At 47.2% G+C, this 19,609-nt stretch overlaps 1 protein-coding gene across 1 annotated transcript in view; it reads right to left on the reverse strand.

The window, feature by feature from the left end:
- Window positions 1–19,609, reverse strand: part of col27a1b (collagen, type XXVII, alpha 1b) — a 576,392-nt gene that overhangs the window by 439,493 nt on the left and 117,290 nt on the right. Inside the window, exon 5 of the mRNA XM_080211775.1 lies at window positions 9,249–9,302. Within this exon, the coding sequence (XP_080067901.1) occupies window positions 9,249–9,302 (54 nt within the window). The remainder of the gene's footprint in view (window positions 1–9,248; window positions 9,303–19,609) is intronic.

Below are 19,609 nucleotides of genomic sequence, written 5' to 3' on the forward strand. Positions count from 1 at the left end.
CCTTCATAGAATCATAGAAGCCTACAGTGCAGAAAGAGGCCATTTGGCCCATCGAGTCTGCACCAACCACAATCCCACCCAGGCCCTACCCTCATATCCCTACATACTTTACCCACTAATCCCTCTAACCTAAGCATCTTAGGACACTAAGGGGCAAATTTAGCATGGCCAATCAACCTAACTCGCACATCTTTGGACTATGGGAGGAAACTGGAGTACCCGGAGGAAACCCACGCAGACACGGGGAGAATGTGCAAACTCCACACAGACAGTGATCCGAGCCGGGAATCGAACCCAAATACCTGGAGCTGTGAAGCAGCAGTGCTAACCACTGTGCTACTGTGTTGCCCTTCCCGCAGTTCCACTCAGATCTGGCACGATAAATTGCTGAATCCAATTTCTAATTACATTCTGTTTTTATTGACAAAATGTTACACATTGCAAACATGTCACTGCTGTAATTTACAAGGTGTCATTAGACTGTTGCATACGTACCACACATGCCAGCTGGCACCGCAGGCACCAGTCAGAAATACATCTACAAACATACAATCCCGACAGTGCAGGAGGAGGCCATTCGGCCCATTGTGCCTGCATCGACTCTGACACAGCATCTTGTAAGGCTCACGCCCCACCCTATCTTCCAATCCCTACAGTGCAGAAGGAGGCCATTTGGCCCAATGAGTCCGTACCGACCACAATCCCACCCAGGCCCTATCCCTGTAACCCTGTGTATTTGGAAAACACCGACACTAGGGGCAATTCAGTACAGCCAATCAACCGAATCTTTGGACTGTGGGAGGAAACCGGAGCACCGGGAGGAAACCCATACAGAGACGGGGAGAATGTGCAGACACAGACAGTCACCCGAGGCCGGAATTGAACCTGGGACCCTGGCCGCAGTGCTAACCACCGTACCACCGACCCTACGCATTTACCCCACTAATCCCCCGTATCCTGAGCATCTTTTTTTTAAGTTTATTTATTAGTGTCACAAGTAGGCTCACCTACAATGAAGTTACTGTGAAAATCCTCTAGTCGCCACACTCCAGTGCCTGTTCGGGTACACTGAGGAAGAATTTAGCACGGCCAATGCATCCTAACCAGCACGTCTTTCAGACTATAGGAGGAAACCGGAGCACCCCAGGAAACCCACGTAGACATGAGGAGAATGTGCAGACTCTGCACAGACAGTGACCCAAGCCGGGAATCGAACCCGGGTCCCTGGCGCTGTGAGGCAGCAGTGCTAACCACTGTGCCACCGTGGTTTTCAATCAGGAACTTGAGCCATTTCTAATTTCACATTCTCTTCAATATCCGTAAAATGCATATTAAAGGAAAGACTTGCATGAACTCAGGGCAACAGGCCATCCCAAAACACTTTATAGCCAATGAACTACTTCTGAGGTGTAGTCATGTGTAGTGCAAGAAAATCAACAGCCAATTTGTGCACAGCAAGCTCCCAGTAACATAACGAGGAAACAACCAAACAATTGCGCTGGTTCCTGCAGGGTAAGGATTGTCCAGGACACTGCAAAGAGCTCCCTACTCACCCCCAAACTAATGTCATGGGATAGTTTACGCTTGTGTGAAAGGGCAGACAGAGCTTGAGTAGGTGGTCAGGAAGGCGAATGGGATGCTGGCCTTCATAGCGAGGGGGATTGAATATAAAAGTAGGGAGGTCTTGCTGCAGCTGTATAGGGCATTGGTGAGGCCGCAGCTGGAGTACTGTGTGCAGTTTTGGGTGCCGCACCTGCGCAAAGATATTTTGGCCTTGGAGGGAGTGCAGAGGAGGTTTACTAGGCTGATACCGGAGTTGAGGGGGTTGAGCTATGAGGAGAGGCTGAATAAACTGGGCTTGTACTCGTTAGAGTTTAGAAGAATGAGGGGAGATCTCATTGAGACGTATAAGATGATGAATGGGATGGATAGGATAGAGGTGGAGAGACTCTTCCTGCTCAAAAAAGACAGTAGGACTAGGGGGCACAGCCTCAAGATAAAAGGGGGGCGGTTTAGAACGGAGTTGAGGAGGAACTTCTTCACTCAAAGGGTGGTGAATCTCTGGAATTCTCTGCCCGTTGAAGTGGTGGAGGCTGCCTCGCTAAATATTTTTAAGACGCGGGTTGATGCGTTTTTGATAAGAGAGGGGATTAAGGGTTATGGGGAGAAGGCGGGAAAGTGGAACTGAGCAGCGACAGATAAGCCATGATCTTATTGAATGGCGGGGCAGGCTCGAAGGGCTAGATGGCCTACTCCTGCTCCTATTTCTTATTTCTTACTTAGCATTTCATCCAAAAGATGGCACTTTGCAGGAGTTCGGCACTCCCTCAGTGCTATGTAGAAGTGTCAGCTGTAACCAAGATCCAGAACAGAACTGAACACGCAACCTTCTGAGTCAGAAGTGGGAGTGCAAGCGACTGAGCCCCAGTTGAGAAAGAAAACCCACAATAGGGGTGGTATATGGTTAGCACCGCTGCCTCACAGAGCCAGGGACCCGGGTTCGATTCCAGCCTTGAGTCACTGTCTGTGTGGAGTCTGCACATTCTCCCCATCTCTGCGTGGGTTTCCTCCAGGTGCTCCAGTTTCCTTCCACACTCCAAGGATGTGTGAGTTAGGCGGATTGGCCATGCAAAATTGCCCCTTAGTGTCAGGGGATTAGCAGGGTTAGTATGTGCAGTTATGGGATTAGGACCTGGGGGGGAATTGTAATTGGTGCAGATTGTGAGACCATTCGGCCCATCAATGAGAGCATTATAGGAATTCTACTCCATGAATATACCAGAACAGCCTTTCATAGAATCATAGAAAAGTTACAGTGCAGAAAGAGACCATTCAGCCCATTGTGCCTGCACTGACCCAAAATGTGATACAATAAACTAGTTGCTCGTTTAATCCCATTTTCCAGTCACAGCTTCCAGAACTTCAGCTGCAGATCCAGGGACCTTTTAAGTGAGCTCAGTGTTTATGCCTCAACCATCAGTGAACTCCAGACCCCCACCACCCTCTGGGTGGAAATGTTTTTCCTCATGTCCCCTCTAATCCTTCCAACAATCACCTTAAGTCTATTCTCCAGTAGTGGGTCTCATAGTTAGCATTATTGAAACAAGTTTCATCGATTGAATTTAAATTCCCTCAGCTATCAGGCTGGATCTGAACCCGTGCCACAATAGTGGATCATTAGTTCAATGATATGACCTTCACTACAGATCCCAATTCTAAGCACATTCTTGGGGTTACCATTGACCAGAAACTCAACTGGACTCACCACAAACACAGAGGCTAGAAGAGCAGGTCAGAGGTTAGGAATCCTGCGGTGAGTAACTCACCTCCTGACTCCTTATCCACCATCGACAAGACACAAGTCAGGAGTGTGATGGAATACTCCTCACTTGCCTGGATGGGTGCAACACCAAGAACATTCAAGGAGCTTGACACCATCCAGGACAAAGCAGCCCACTTGATTGGCACCACATCCACAAACATCTACTCCCTCTGCTACCGACACTGAGTAGAGCAGTGTGTACCATCTACAAGATGCACTGCAGAAATTCACCAAAGATCCTCAGACAGCACCTTCCAAACTCCTGACCACTTCCATCTAGAAGGATAAGGGCCAAAGTTGTACATCTTTGGACACTAAGGGGCAATTTAGCATGGTCAATCCACCTAACCAGCACATCTTTGGACACTAAGGTGCAATTTAGCATGGTCAATCCACCTAACCTGCACATCTTTGGACACTAAGGTGCAATTTAGCATGGTCAATCCACCTAACCTATATGTCTTTGGACATTAAGGGACAATGTAGCATGGCCAATCCACCAAACCTGCATATCTTTGGACACTAAGGGGCAATTTAGCATGGCCAAGCCACCTAACCTATATGTCTTTGGACATTAAGGGACAATTTAGCATGGCCAATCCACCTAACCTACAGATATTTGGGTCACCGAGGGGCAATTTAACACAGCAAATCCACATCTTTGGGGTGCGGGAGGAAACCGGAGCACCTGGGGGAAACCCACGCAGGCATGGGGAGAATGTGCAGACTTTGCACAGTCACCCAGGGCCAGGGTCAAACCCAGGTCTCTGGCGCTGCAAGGCAGTGGTGCGAACCACTGTGCCACTGTTCCGTCTCAAAGGGTAGGGGAATTATCCAACAATCAGGCCAACATTTATCTCAAACTGAAAAAGAGAGACGATCTGGTCATTATCAGATTTATACTGGTGGGAGCTTGCTGTGAACACTGGTTAATAAATGTTAGACATTACAGCAGTGACAAAAATACTTCATTGGCTGTGAAGTCCTTTTAGATGTTCAGTCGTTGTGAAAAGCACGATGGAAGTACAAGTCTTTGAACTCAATGCTATTCTTATAAGCACCACAACTGCAATCAAGTTCTGATGATAATAACAATCATTGTAGCAGCAAATCACAGTGCTTCTGACAGGCAAAGCATTCTCCCTCCAGCAATCACTCCTCAACGCTCAATCACTCCTCAATGCTCAAAGGAAATTAGTCCTCTTGCTGCCGAGGGGGACACTCCAGATCGACAATGACAATGTTTATCTGCCATCCCGGTTGTCGCGCAGCATGCTTTAACGAGATAATGAGCGTATTACAATCCTCATAAATAATCCACTCTTCAGAGAAGCTGGTGTGTGGTTTGGTTTGCAATGAGAAAAGCTGAACTAACAATGCCTGAGGTTTCCGCTACACAATCGGCTGTGTTTGGGAAAGGAAAACCTCGTCACAGGTCTGTACAAGCAGTCAGAAAAGAGCAGGAGCCCGTACCAAGCTGTGATACAACCAGAAAGAATGCTTTCTGTGGTGCATCTGTAAAAGTTGGTGAGAGTCGTAGCGGACATGCCAAATTTCCTTAATCTTCTGAGAAAGTAAAGTCCCCTCTAAAGGCAGCTTTGTGACAATGTAGACATCAACAGCAGGGGCAGGAGAGCTTCTGGAATCATGACAATTATCTTATAATACCTACACGAGAACATGCCCCATCTACATCAACGGGGACCAAGTAGAAAGGGTCGAGAGCTTCAGGTTTTTAGGTGTCCAGATCACCAACAACCTGTCCTGGTCCCCCCCATTGCTGACACTATAGTTATGAACACCTCTACTTTCTCAGAAGACTAAGGAAATTTGGCATGTCTGCTACGACTCTAACCAACTTTTACAGATGCATCATAGAAAGCATTCTTTCTGGTTGTATCACAGCTTGGTATGGGCTCCTGCTCTGCCCAAGACCACAAGGAACTACAAAAGGTTGCGAATGTAGCCCAATCCATCACACAAACTAGCCTCCCATCCATTGACTCTGTCTACCCTTCCTGCTGCCTTGGCAAAGCAGCCAGCATAATTAAGGATCCCCTGCACCCCGGACATTCTCTCTTCCACCTTCAAGATACAAAAGTCTGAGGTCACGTACCAACCGACCCAAGAACAGTTTCCTCCCTGTTGTGTCAGACTTTTGAATGGACCTACCTTGCATTAAGTTGATCTTTCTCTACACCACAGCTATGACTGTAACACTACATTCTGTACTCGCTCGTTTCTTCTCTATGAAAAGTATGCTTTATCTGTACAGCGCGCAAGAAACAATACTTTTCACTGTATGTTAATACATGTGACAATAATAAATCAAACCAAAATCAAATCATTGAGGTTCACAAGTTCATAAGACATAGGAGCAGAATTAGGCCATTCGGCCCATCGAGTCTGTTTTGCCATTCGATCCTGGCTGATATGCTCCTCATCCCCATTTTCCTGCCTTCTCCCCATAAACCTTCAACCCATTACCAATTAAAAATGTCTAACTCCTCCTTAAACTTAGTCACTGTCCCAGCGTCCACCGCACTTTCGGGTAGCGAATTCCACAGATTCGCAACCCTTTGGGAGAGGTAGTTTCTCCTCAACTTTGTTTTAAATTTGCTATCCCCTTATCCGAAGACCGTGACCTCTTGTCCCAGAATGCCCCATAAGAGGAAGCAAATGCTCCATGTCTACTTTATCCATAACTTTTATCATCTTGTGTACTTCAATTTGATCTCCCCTCACTCCTCTCAATTCCGGAGAGTATCGGTCTAACCCGTTCAATCTCTCTTCATACGACAAACCCCTCATCTCTGGAATCAATCTAGTGAACCTCCTCTGAACTGCCTCCAATGCCACTACATCTTTCCCCAAATAAGGAGACCAAAACTGTGCACAATGCTCCAGGTGGGTTCTCATCAGTACCTTGTATAGTTGCAACAATATTTCCTTATCTTTATATTCTATTCCTTTAGCTGCAAACGCCACTATTCTGAGTCGAAAGGCAAAACTGTTGCCTTTCAACTCAGAAGGCTGTGAGATTGTGTGCGGCACAGTGGTTAGCACTGCTGCCTCACAGCGCCAGCAACCGGGGTTTGATTCTCAGCTTGGGTCACTGTCTGTGTGGCGTCTGCACATTCTCCCCGTGTCTGCGTGGGTTTCCTCCGGGTGCTCCGGTTTCCTCCCACAGTCCGAAAGATGTGCTGGTTAGGTGTATTAGCCATGCTACATTCTGCCTCAGTGTACCTGAACAGGTGCAGGAGTGTGACAACTAGGGGATTTTCACAGTAACTTCATTGCAGTGTTAATGTAAGCCTATTTGTGACACTAATAAATAAACTTAAACCTAACTAAATTGGATCTTCACTCCAAATTCAGATATAACTATTGCCAGTGTGGAAATAATAACGCTCATTTTAATGCTTTCCCCATGTATTTGTTTGAATTTTTTTCCCCTGTTTTGTCTGCCAAGTACCCGTCTCTGGCAGGAGAAGGAGAAGAAGTGATTTATCTACAGATTTCTGCCAAGGTTGGCCTGTTACCAAACACAACTAGCAAGAGGCCATCTATCAATTTCCAATGTTTCCTACCTCCCTGTAAGGAACTGGATCATTCTGAATATGACACCACGGGTGAATTAATCTGTTCTATTTATAAGAGTTGATATGTTAATATCAAGCACGGAACAGCCTAAGTTTGAATTGCCCAGAAGTTACTACGCTAATGTCCAATGCTCATCCTTTGAATTCCCGCCACGTTGGAGATTCACTGGGAACATAAGACATAGGAGCCCATCCTACATGATCCCGTCTATCGATCACTACTTCAAACATCCTTAACAACTGAACATTCACGGCTCTCTGGGGTAAGAACTAGGAGCAGGAGTAGGTCATCAGACCCCTCGAGCCTGCTGCACCATTCAATAAGGTCACAGCTGATCTTTCCGTGGACTCAGCTCCACTCACCCGCCCACTCGCCCTAACCCTTAATTAATATACAGAGGGATCTGGGCGTGCAGGTCCACAGTTCCTTAAAAGTGCTAACACAAATGGCCCAGGTGATTCAGAAGGCTTATGGCATGCTTGCCTTCATCAGACAGGGGACTGAGTACAAGAGTTGGGAAATCATATTGCAGCTATACAAAACCTTGGTTAGGCTGCATTTGGACTATTTGCTCTGGTCCCCACACTACCAGAAGGACGTGGAAGCTTTGGAGAGAGTGCAAAGAAGGTTCACTAGAATGTTGGCTATGAGGTGAGGTTGAATAAACTAGGATTGTTTTTGCTGGAAAAAACAGAGACTGAGGGGAGACCTGATAGAGGTCTACAAAATTATGAGGGGCACAGACAGGGTGGATAGTCAGAGGCTTTTTCCCCAGGGTGGAAGGGTCAATTAATAGGGGGCACAGGTTCAAGGTGACAGGGAGAAAGTTTAAGGGAGAGGTGTGGGGGAAGTGTGGTGGGTGCCTGGAACGCACTGCAAGAGGAGGTGGCAGAAACAGACACATTAACAACGTGGGTGGCACAGTGGTTGGCACTGCTGCCTTCCAGCTCCAGGGACCCGGGTTCGTATCCTGGCTGTCTGTGTGGAGCCTGCATGTTCTCCATGTGTCTGCATGGGTTTCCTCCAGGTCCTCCAACAGTCCAAAGGTGTGCAGTTGGGTTGATTGGCCATGCTAAATTGCCTCTAAGTGAACTGGGATACATAGGTTAGAGGGATTAGTGGGGTAAATATGTGGGGTGACGGGCATAGATGCGATCGTTGTTTATGCAGACTCGATGGGCTGAACGGCCTCCTTCTGCACTGTGGGGTTTCGAAATTTCAAAATTAAAATTTAAGTGGCACCTGGACGGGTCCATGAATTAGGAGAAAATAGAGGGAGGTGGACTGAGTAAGGGACGGGGGTTTTTGTTAGTTTAGTGAGGGCATCATGTTTGGCACAGGTTTGGAACAAAGTACAAAGAACAAAGAACAGTACAGCGCAGGAAACAGGCCCTTCGGCCCTCCAAGCCTGTGCCACACATTGGTCCAACTAGCCCATTCAAAAGACCATTTGGAGGGACTATTTCTGAGCTGTACTTTTCTTTGTTCTAATTTCTTTACTGTTCAAAAACGATCTATCCTTGCCTTAAAAACAAAAAATACTGGGCAGGGAATTTCACAACCCTTTGGGAGAAGATGTTTCCCCTCAACTCAGTCCTAAATTTGTTCCCCTTTATTTTGAGGCTGTGCCTCCTTGTTCTAGTTACCCCCCACCAGTGGAAGCAACATCCCTGCTTCTATCTTATCTATTCCCTTCATAACCTGATATGTTTCTTTCAGATTCCCCCCCAACTTTCTTCCAAATTCCAATGCGTATAGACCCAGTCTGCTCAGTCTCTCCTCATAAGCCAACCCTCTCGACTCCGGAATCAACCTAGTGAATCTCCTCTGCACCCCCTCCAGTGCCGGTATATCCTCTCTCAAGTAAGGAGACCAAAACTGTACACAGAACTCCAGGTGTGGCCTCACTAGCACCTCCATCCCTCTAGCAATGAAGGGCAAATGGGCCAGATGCTCCGGTCTCCCCTCAGTGTTTTCTTGGGCGGTGGGAGACGGGATCTTCTGGTCTCGCCACTCTCAATGGGAATTCCCGTGGGAGCCACCATCATCCCGCTGGGAAATCTGTGGTGGGGGCTGTATCACCAGCGGGCACACAACCATCCAAAAAATTCAGGCCGTTGAGTAAATTTGGAACCCAGAAATGGAACACTATGGAACACTTCAATGCTTAAATCTTGGCGATAGTTTGATCTCTAATGAAGTTACTAGATGCATAGAATTGGGAAGAAGTTAAGAATATTTATGACAAGCTGTTATTGGACACAGAATGATTGCAAAGCACAACATAAGAATTGAAGACAATATTTTTTCATAAGGCACCAACCTTCACACCCGGGGGACCAGACCGGCCTGGGTTTCCATGTGGTCCTTGGCGTCCCTGTTGAATAAAACACACAGAAACCAAAGAGATCAGCTGATATGATTCTTATCTGAACCGCTTGCAATGTATCAGGTTAAACAAATATCACATTCTAATAGTAAGTACATTTACCAATGTGGAGATCATGAAATGTCTCACTTCCTGAACGCAAGAAACAGAAGGGTCTGTGGGCTATTCAGCCCTTCAAGCCTGCTATCCCTTTTGGCAATATCATGGATGATCTGTTACGTAGAATCCCTACAGTACAGACGGAGGCCATTTGGCCCATTGAGTCTGCACTGTTAACAATCCCACTCAGGTCCTATTCCTAGAAACCCATATATTTACCCCCCTGACACAATTTAGCATGGCCAACCAACTTAACCCGTACATCTTTGGACTGTGTGTGGAAACTGGAGCACCTGGAGGAAACCCACGCAGACACGGGGCGAACATGTAGACTCCATACAGACTGAGACTGGTAATTGGCGCTGTGAGGCAGCAGTGTGAACCACTGTGCCACCGTGCCGCCCCCTGCTCCATTTTCCTGCACTATCCCCCTGTCCTGTGATTTCCCAGCAGTCTCTGGCCTGAACAAACTCAATGGGTGGGATTTTAGGCCTCGCTTGTTCTGAAACCGTAATATCCCGCCCGAGGTTAACGGATTTTCCCATTATCCGCCTCTCACTCACTCCAATTCCAGTGGCGGGGGGATGGTAAAATTCCGGCAATGACTGAGCACCCACAGCTTTCCGGGCCGGAGAATTCCAAAGATTCACAACCTTTGAGTAAAGAAACTCTTTTGCTAAATTGAGGCCCCCTCTTTCTGGGACAGTGGGAGGGACGTTCCTGTCCCGCCCGCCATGGCAATTGTAGTGGGCGGGAGACTTGCCACTCAAAGGTCTGTTGACCACGAGTGGGATTTATTGGGGCGATTGCGACCGGAAAATCCCGCCCATTGTTCCCCGATCAGGTGAAACATTGGCCGGAATTCTTACCACTTTGCCCGCCCAGTCTCAGCACCGGTGAGGGTCCAACAACGGAAATCTCTGTTAACCTCAACCAGGAATTTCCGATCTTACCCCAGCGAAGCTGTAAAATTCCGCCCCTTATCTCTGCATCTACTCCGAAATGTCCCTTAAAATTTTGTCTGCTTTAATGAGATTACCTCTTATTTTCCTAAACGCTGGAGAATATGGGCCTGGCCTACATGGGACAACCAGTCAACCCCGGAAAAATTCTAGTGAATCTTCATTGCACTCTCTCTCTCTCGGCAAGTATGTCATTCCTTAGGTAAGGAGACCAAAAAGATGCATAGTGCTCCAGGTGTGGCCTCCCTCATAACCTCATCACGGTGGCACAGTGGTTAGCACTGCTGCCTCACGGCACCAGGGACTTGGGTTCGATTCCTGCTTGGGCCACTGTATGTGTGGAGTTTGCATGTTCTCCCCGTGTCTGCGTGGGTTTCTTCCGGATGCTCCGGTTTCCTTCCACAGTCCAAAGATGTATGGGATAGGGTGATTGGCCATGCTAAATTGACCCTAGTGTCAGTGGGATTAGCAGAGTAAATATGTGGGGTTAAGGAAATAGGGATGGAGTCACTAGGTGGGATTGTGGTCAGTGCGGACTCGATGGGCTGAACGGCCTTCATCTGCTCTGTAGGGTTCTAACATTCACTTTGAAAACAACAAATTATTTTATTGGTCATTGTGAAAATATAAAACTGCAGTGTTTTCTTTGTTTCTTTTGTTTTGCCAAGTATAAAGTTTTTTAAAGTTTAAAGTTTATTTACTAGTGTCATAATTAGGCTCACATTAACACTGCAATGAAGTTACTGTGAAAACCCCCTTGTCGCCACACTCCAGTCCGGGTACACAGAGGGAGAATTTAGCACGGCCAATGCACCTAACCAGCACTTTCGGACTGGGGGAGGAAACCGGAGCGCCCGGAGAGAAACCCACGCAGATACGGGGAGAATGTGCAAACTCCACACAGACAGTGACCCGAGCTGGGCATCAAACCCGTGTCCCTGGCACTGTGAGGCAGCAGCGCTAACCACTGTGCCACCGTGTCGCCCCCGTAAGTATAAGTATATGAGGTAATTCAGGCACCATTGGTGCCACAGTGGTTTTCTTCCCCAGTGTAAAGATGTGCGGGTTAGGTGGATTGGCTATGCTAAATCGCTCCTTCATGTCAGGGGGACTAGCTAGGGTAAATGCTTGGGATTGTGGGGATAGGGCCTGGGTGGGATTGTGGGGATGGGGCCTGGGTGGGATCGTTGTTGGTGCATACTTGATGGGCTGAATGGCCTCCTTCTGCACTGTAGGAATTCTATGACTCTGCTGATACACTAGATTACATAACAGAAACCAAGGCTGTATTACATGGTTATGTTTCCAATGGGCTTTTTTTTGGTGAGTTCAAATCCTCAAGTATTTTTTACACTTGACATTAAGATTAAGATGTTAGTGTATTAGAAAGTGTCCCTGATGACTGATGAGGTCCATTCCAGTGTATACACTCAGCTTTGTTCAGAGAATGTTTCACGACTATTAAATCAACTTGAGCGACAAGACTCATCTTTTTCAACGTTGCTTTCCATTGGACAGATGTAAAATTATTTTGGGATGACCCCTCCCCACCCCAAAGCATTTGCAATGTCTGAGATTCCACTGGTAAGCTGATGAGATCCTTCATTACACAACGCAGCTGGGAATGACAGATGTGGGGCTTGTTTGTGGTCAAGCTGAAGCAACCTTTAGAGTCAAACTCGAGACTCGCCTCACTTTGGGACGTGTAACATTTGGCTCTGAAGAAGTTATAATGACACTGGAGCATCTTCGCAACTTGGTGGTATTCTAGCCAGAGAATTCTCTCTTCTGTCCGAGAAAAGGATGATGTTGTGTACATTTTCCACCAGCATTTTGTTTTAAGAAGTTTATTTATTAGTGTCCCGCCTGCAGCAGGAACCCCTGTGTAGAGAGGTCCCCATCCCCAGGTTCCACCCTCTCAGCCTCATTGACAACCTAGTTGGAGGTAAGATTATTTATTAGCGTCACGTGTAGGCTTGCATTAACACTGCAGTGAAAATCCACACTTTGGCGCCTGTTCGGGTATACTGAGGGAGAGTTTAGCAAGGCCAATGCAACTAACCAGCACATGGGAGGACTGTTGGGGGAAACCAGAATGCCCAGAGGAAACCCAGGCAGACACAGGGAGAATGTGCAAACTCCACACAGACCCAAGCCTGAAATCGAATCCAGGTCCTTGGCACTGTGCCACTCCAGGAACCTCATTATCATATACTGAAATGTGATTAGTAGGCTATATTATCCTTGCCCTGTAAGAGTCCCCTTCCCTAACCCTTTCCGGCATGATTCATTTGGGCAGGGCTTACTTCTGAGGCTGTATTAGGCTTTGGTCAGACCTCATTTGGAGTTTTGTGAGCAGTTTTGGGCTCCATATCTAAGGGAGGATGTGCTGGCCTTGGAAAGAGTCCAGAGGGAGTTCACAAGAATGATCCATGGAATGAAGAACTTGTCGTGTGAGGAATGGTTGAGCTCTCTGGGTCTGTACTTGTTGGAGTTTAGAAGGATGAGGGGGAATCTTATTGAAACTTACAGGAAAATGTAAGGTCTGGATAGAGTGGATGTGAAGAGGATGCTTCCACTCGTGGGAAAAACTAGAACCAGAGGGCACAACCTCAGAGTGAAGGGACGCTCCTTTAAAAAAGAGATGAGGAGGAATTTATTCAGCCAGAGAGTGGTGAATCTGTGGAATTCTTTGCCGCAGAAGGCGGTGGAGGCCAGGTCATTGAGTGTCTTTAAGACAGAGATAGATAGGTTCTTGATTAATAAGGAGATCAGGGGTTACGAGGAAAAGGCAGGAGAATGGGGATAAGAAAATTATCAGCCATGATTGAATGGTGGAGCAGAATTGATGGGCCGAGTGGCCTAATTCTGCTCCTGTGTTTTATGGTCTTGTGAGCTTTGGAAGAATGAGGCCTATTGATCCGTTCCTATCGGGGACGCACAGGTAAGTACATCCCCCCGGGGTGGCGGGGGGGGTGGGGGAAGAGGATCATGCCCAGGTATTGAGCAAGTTCAGAGTTGGACAAGTTCCTCAGGGGGTCAGATAGTTCCCAATTTCATTGGGGAGGGGCCACAAAGTCATAGGGTGCAATCTTAAAGACAAAATTCTAAGTGTTGACTGAATGAGAAAACGAGAGAGAATTGCGTCAGTTTCTTTCGGTGAGTTATGGGTCGCAAAAGAATTGCCAGGATGTGGTTCACGCCAGCAGGGGGAGGATGGGGGGGTGGTGCTGCAGATCATTGGTGAAGCCAGTTTACTGGGGAGATCTCCTGCTATCCCACTCCATAGACATTGGGACTCAGCACCGTCCATCCCACCCAGCATCCCAGACTGCAGGAATGCCACCCTGGAAGCTCAACTGGTGGGGGTATTGACACAAATGAGCCCAGGTAATAACGTCTGGGGCTTGTTAGTGACATGCTAAACATGTCATCAATATTTAACTTACCGACCAAAACAGGCTCGGTAAGGAGGGGGAGAGATGAGGAATCAGGCATGTTTCTGATTTCTCACTTCTCACCCAATCATAGAATCCCTATAGTTCACACGGAGGCCATTTGGCCCATCGAGTCTGCACCAAGCACAATCCCACCCAGGCCTTATCCCCCCATAACCCAACATATTTACCCTACTAATCCCCCTGACACTAGGGGCAACCCAACTCACGCACCTTGGGACTGTGAGAGGAAACCGGAGCGCCCGGAGGAAACCCACGCAGCTATGGGGAGAATGTGCAAAATCTGCACAAACAGTGACCCGAGTCTGGAATTGAACCTGGGTCCTTGGTGCTGTGAGGCAGCAGTGCTAACCATTGTGCCACCATGCCGCAGTTAAGAGTCAACCGCATTGCTGTGGCTCTGGAGTAGGCCAGACCAGGTAAGGATGGCAGATTTCACCCCCTAAAGAACATTAGTGAACCAGATTTTCAATGGTTTCATGGTCACCCGGAGGAAACCCAGGCAGACACGGGAGAACGTATTTTATTGTTTGGCCTTTTAATGGCTTTTGCTTTGAACTAGATAGCTTTCTGGTGACGAGGAGGAGGTCTACCTCTGCATAAATGCTGCAAATTTCTATTGATGTTGAAATGAGGTAATTCCGTCTGCATTTTAATATGATTATGAGTTCCCACCACTTGTTTCACACTGTAGCAGCAACATATGCAACGCGTTACATGGACAGATATCTCTTTTTGCCACTTATCTCTGTCTGGTTCCCCCCCTCAGTTGCCGAGCATCGACTATACTGAACCACTTGCAAAACCCAAAGTCAAACGTCAACCATTAGATAGGATTCCACAGTTGCGTGTGCTGCCACTGAACACTCCTGAGTGCGCTAACAAAAACACCTACAACAAATTGGAGATGATCAATCGCGCTCGGAGTGCGGTTCAGCCCAGCGTTGAGTTGCTAGTTCTGTTCAGAATCTATTAATTTCAAGAAGAAATTAGATATAGCTCTTGGGGTTAAAGGAACCAAGGGATATTAGAGTTCAAGTGTAAAGTGTATTTATTAGTAGTCTTATGGTTAACACTGCATTGAAGTTACTGTGAAAATCCCTGAGTTACTACACTCCAGTCCATGTTCGAGGGAATGCACCTAACCATTAGTCTTTTGGACAGTGGGGGGAAACTGGATCACCTGGAGGAAACCCACGCAGACACGGGGGGGATTGTGCAAACTGCACACAGACAGTCACCCAAACCAGGAATCAAAACCTGGTCCCTGAGGAAAGGCAGCATCAGGATATTGAATTTGATGACGACCCATACTCAAAATGAATGGTACAGCAGGCTCAGAGGGCCGAATGGCCTACTCCTGCTCCTATTTTCTGTGTTGCTATGTTTGCTAGGAGCAACATGGATTCCTTTTTTTCCCCTTCATTCATGGGATGTGGGTCTCGCTGGCTGGGCCAGCATTCATTGCCCATCTCCGAGGGTATTTATGAGTCAACCACATGGCTCTGGAGTCACATGTAGACCAGACCAGGTAAGGATGACAGATTTCCTTCCCTAAAGGACATTAGTGAACCAGATGGGTTTTTCAGACAATCGACAATGGCTTCACGATCATCAGTGGACTTTTAATTCCCAATTCTTATTGAATTTAAATTCCACCATCTGCCGTGGTGGGATTCTAGCCCGGATCGCCAAAACATAACCCTGGGTCTCTGGATTACTAGTTCGGTGACAACACAATTACACCACTGTCTCCCTTTTACTTTATACACAGAGTCCTGTTCATTGCAAACAAAAGAAAGTCCTTGAACCCTTGCACCTTTTTTTGAATTAACCAGAAGCCTATAGTTCCCTGCTGCTTTCTCCATGGTGACACTTCCGCCAATCAGAGTTGATTTGCCAACCAATCAACAACTTTACTCTTGCAGTACAAATTGTTGCGATCATTTGAAATTTGGCATTCTTGTGTTTGTCCTGATGAGTAGAAATCAAAACAGCTTCAACAAATGATAAGATAAAACACTGCGGCTGCTGGAATCGGAAATAAAAACAGAAAATGCTGGAAAATCTCAGCAGATCGGACAGCATCTGTGGAGACAGAATAGAGTCAATGTTTCGAGTCTGGGTCATCCAGCTGGAAATGTCAGCTCTATTCTCTCTCCACAGATGCTGTAGGACCTACAATGATTTTCCAGCATTTTCTGCCTCTGTTTCAACAAAATATAGGGGGAGGTGATGGCCTAGTGGTATTACCATTCAATTAATCCAGAAACTCAGCTAATGTTCTGGGGACCCGGGTTCGAATCCCGCCACGGCAGATGGTGGAATTTGAATTCAATAAAAATCTGGAATTAAGAATCGACTGATGACATTGCCGATTGTCAGAAAAATCCATCCGGTTCATTAATCTCCTCTAGGGAAGGAAATCAGCCGTCCTTACCCAGTCTGGCCTACATGTGACTCCAGAGCCACAGCAAGGTGGTTGACACGGTGACACAGTGGTTCACACTGCTGCCTCACAGGTTCAATTCCGGCCTTGGGTTACTGTCTGTGCGGAGTTTGCACATTCTCCCTGTGTCAGCGTGGGTTTCCTCTGGGTGCTCCGGTTTCCTCCCACAGTCCAAAGATGCACGGGTTAGGGGTTAAATTGTTTCGGAGGCTACTGGGGTTATGGGGTAAGGCTGGGTAAAAAGTTGTTGTGGGCACAATGGGCCAAATGGCCGCCTTCTGCACCATTCTCAACTGTCCTCAGGTAAGTAGAGATGGGTAATAAATGCTGGCCAGCCAGTGATGCTCACTGTCCCGCAAATGAATAAAAGCAAATGGGCCAGGTTCTCCGATCTCGCCCGCAGCTGGGATTCTCCAGTCCCGCTGCAGCGAAGGGAGATTTTGCCGAGCGCAGAATTCTCCATTCTCGCTGGCAGCGGGGCGTGAACAGCCGGAGAATTCCAGCACGCCTCTCCCTTCGGCGACGTTCAAGCTCTGCACTGACAAGCGACCGTTACTGAGCTATGTGCTACAGGAGACTCTGTGCATTGGGAGCATGGTCAGATAGACCAGCTGTAACAAACTGTTTCTGTCAAAGTGACAGATGTTCTGGTATTAAAGTGGTTTCATGTGTTTTTCTTTCTTGGTCCAAAGTGGAATCATCGGGAAACGAGCCAAAAACGGAAAATAACCCAATCGACGCCCGCCAATTTTCAACAACTAATGTTGATCCACAGTTAGCTGCCTTGTAACCGGCTGAAATAACTGTTGTCTTTCTGAATAGATTCGACCAGTACCTAAACAGTGGGCAATTTGACAACTTACATCTTTTGAGATTACGGCCAATAGCATCTAGAAGAGGTCATTAAGAGGAGTGTTATTGGACAGTTCCGGCTCCCAAGACAGAAATTCAATAGACATTCTATTTGAACATTATATGCGCCAGCTGCAATGTTACAGATAATTTTGCACAGCTCAAATCGTGAGTATCAAACTGCAATAAACAATTCAATTCGAACCAGGCTAGCTCAACTTCATTCAAACCCAGCTGGTGTGAACAACTTGATCTAACCCAGCTGGAGTAAACAACCTGATTTAAGTTGAATTCAGGCAAGGGAATATTGCGGAGTTTTGTTGGGAATAGTTTCTGCGAAAGGCCTCCCACATGAGTGTTCTTGCATTCAAACTACACACAAACGTTACAGTAAGTCGGTTTCTGGTTAACAGAGTTTCCCGAGTTCTCTCTCTCTCTCTGTATACAGAGGAGATAACACAAATGTTATCCACTTGCTCTGTGGCAGTTCCATTCGCGGCAGGTTTCGAATCGCGCCACGGCAGGTGGTGGAATTTGAGTTCAATAAAAATTTCTGGGATTAAGAAGCTACTGATGGCCACGAAACGATTGTCAGAAAAACCCATCTGGTTCATTGATGTCCTTGAGGGAAGGAAATCTGCCGTCCTTACCCGGTCTGGCCTACTCCAGAGCCACAGCAATGTGGTTGACTCTCAACTGCCCTCTGAAATGGCCTCGCAAGTCACTCAGTTCTAGGGCAACTAGGGATGGGCAATAAATGCTGGCCCCGCCAGTGACAATGTTCCACGAATGAATAAAAAAAATTAAAAACTTATGTCTTCGATCCACTGAATGAAAGCAGATCATAGAACCCTACAGTGCAGAAAGAGGCCCTTCAGCCCATCGAGTCTGCACTGAACACAATCCCACCCAGGCCCTATCCCCATATACTGTACCCACTAATCCCTCTAACCTACGCATCCCTGGATATTAAGAGGCAATTTCTTAGCATGGCCAATCAACCTAACCTGCACATCTTTGGACTGTGGGAGGAAACCGGAGTACCCGGAGGAAACCCATGCAGACACGGGGAGAATGTGCAAACTCCACCCAGACAGTGAACCGAGCTGGGAATTGAACCCAGGACCCTGGAGCTGTGAAGCAGCAGTGCTAACCACTGTGCTGCCCCAGTGCTCCAAAAGATGGAGCATTCAATTTTCATGGAATCACAGAATCCCTACAGTGCAGTAGAGGTTGCTGTTCAGCCCATTGAGTCTGCGCTGATTCTTTGACAGAATACCTTATCCAGGTCCTCTCCCCCACCCTATCCACATAACCCCATACCTTCTCCATGGCTAATCTATCAGAGGAACAATTTAGCATGGCCAATTCACCTAACCCACACATCTTTGCAGTGTGGGAGGAAACTGGAGAACCCACAGACACGGGGAGATTGTGCAAACTCTGCACAGACAGTGACCCAAGCCGGGAATCGAATCCAGGTCCCTGGCACTGTGAGGCAGCAGTGCTAACCACTGTGCCACTGTGCAGTCCGGTGCCACTGTGGTTAGTATTGCTGCTTCACAGCGCCAGGGACCCGGGTTCAATTCCAGCCTTGGGTCACTGTCTGGGTGGAGTTTGCACGTTCTCCCCATGTCTGTGTGGGTTTCCTCCGGTTTCCTCCCACAGTCCAAAGATGTGCGAGTTAGGTGGATTGGCCGTGCTAAATTGCCCCTTAGTGTCATGGGGAAAAGCTAGGGTAAATACATAGGATTATGGGGATAGGGCTTGGATGGGATCGTGGTCGGTGCAGACTCGATGGGCCGAATGGCCTCTTTCTGTGCTGGAGGATTCTATGATTAATTGCTGAAAGTTTTAAAAATGTGATTTTTTTTAAAACCTTTTCCAATCTGTCTCCTTCTTTCCATCTCTAAGTCTCTTTTTCCCCTCCTCTTTCTGTAGTCCAGAATCGCAATTCCTTCTGTATACTTCACAATCCTTTTGTTGGATTGTTTAAAAAGATATACAGTTGTTTGCTCTGTTTCTACGTCCCAGCTGTTCCTCCCTTCACTACGATGATACCAGCTTCCTGAAACTTGTCATGCAAAACATTTAAAAGGCTAAAAATGCACAAGCAAGCCTAAACAATCGCAGATGTCAATTAGATGCTATACCACAGCAACATCTGGAGAGGGGAGTTCCTAGTTCTAGATGCACAAATGTAAGTCAGGTGGAACTGAACTTATGGGAAAGGATAGCGATAGATTTCAAAGGCGGCATGGTGGCACAGGGGTTCGCACTGCTGCCTTACAGCGCCAGGGACCTGGGTTTGATTCCTGGTTTGGCTCACTGTCTGTGTGGAGTTTGCACATTCTCCCCGTGTCTGCGTGGGTTTCCTCCGGGTGCTCCGATTTCCTCCCACACTCCAAAGATGTGCCAGTTAGATAGATTGGCCATGCTAATCTGCCCCTTAGATTTCTGGGGTTGCGAGGTAAG

The sequence above is a fragment of the Carcharhinus amblyrhynchos genome, chromosome 25, assembly GCF_965287045.1.
Source record: "Carcharhinus amblyrhynchos chromosome 25, sCarAmb.v2.hapA, whole genome shotgun sequence".
Classification (NCBI taxonomy): Eukaryota; Metazoa; Chordata; class Chondrichthyes; order Carcharhiniformes; family Carcharhinidae; genus Carcharhinus; species Carcharhinus amblyrhynchos.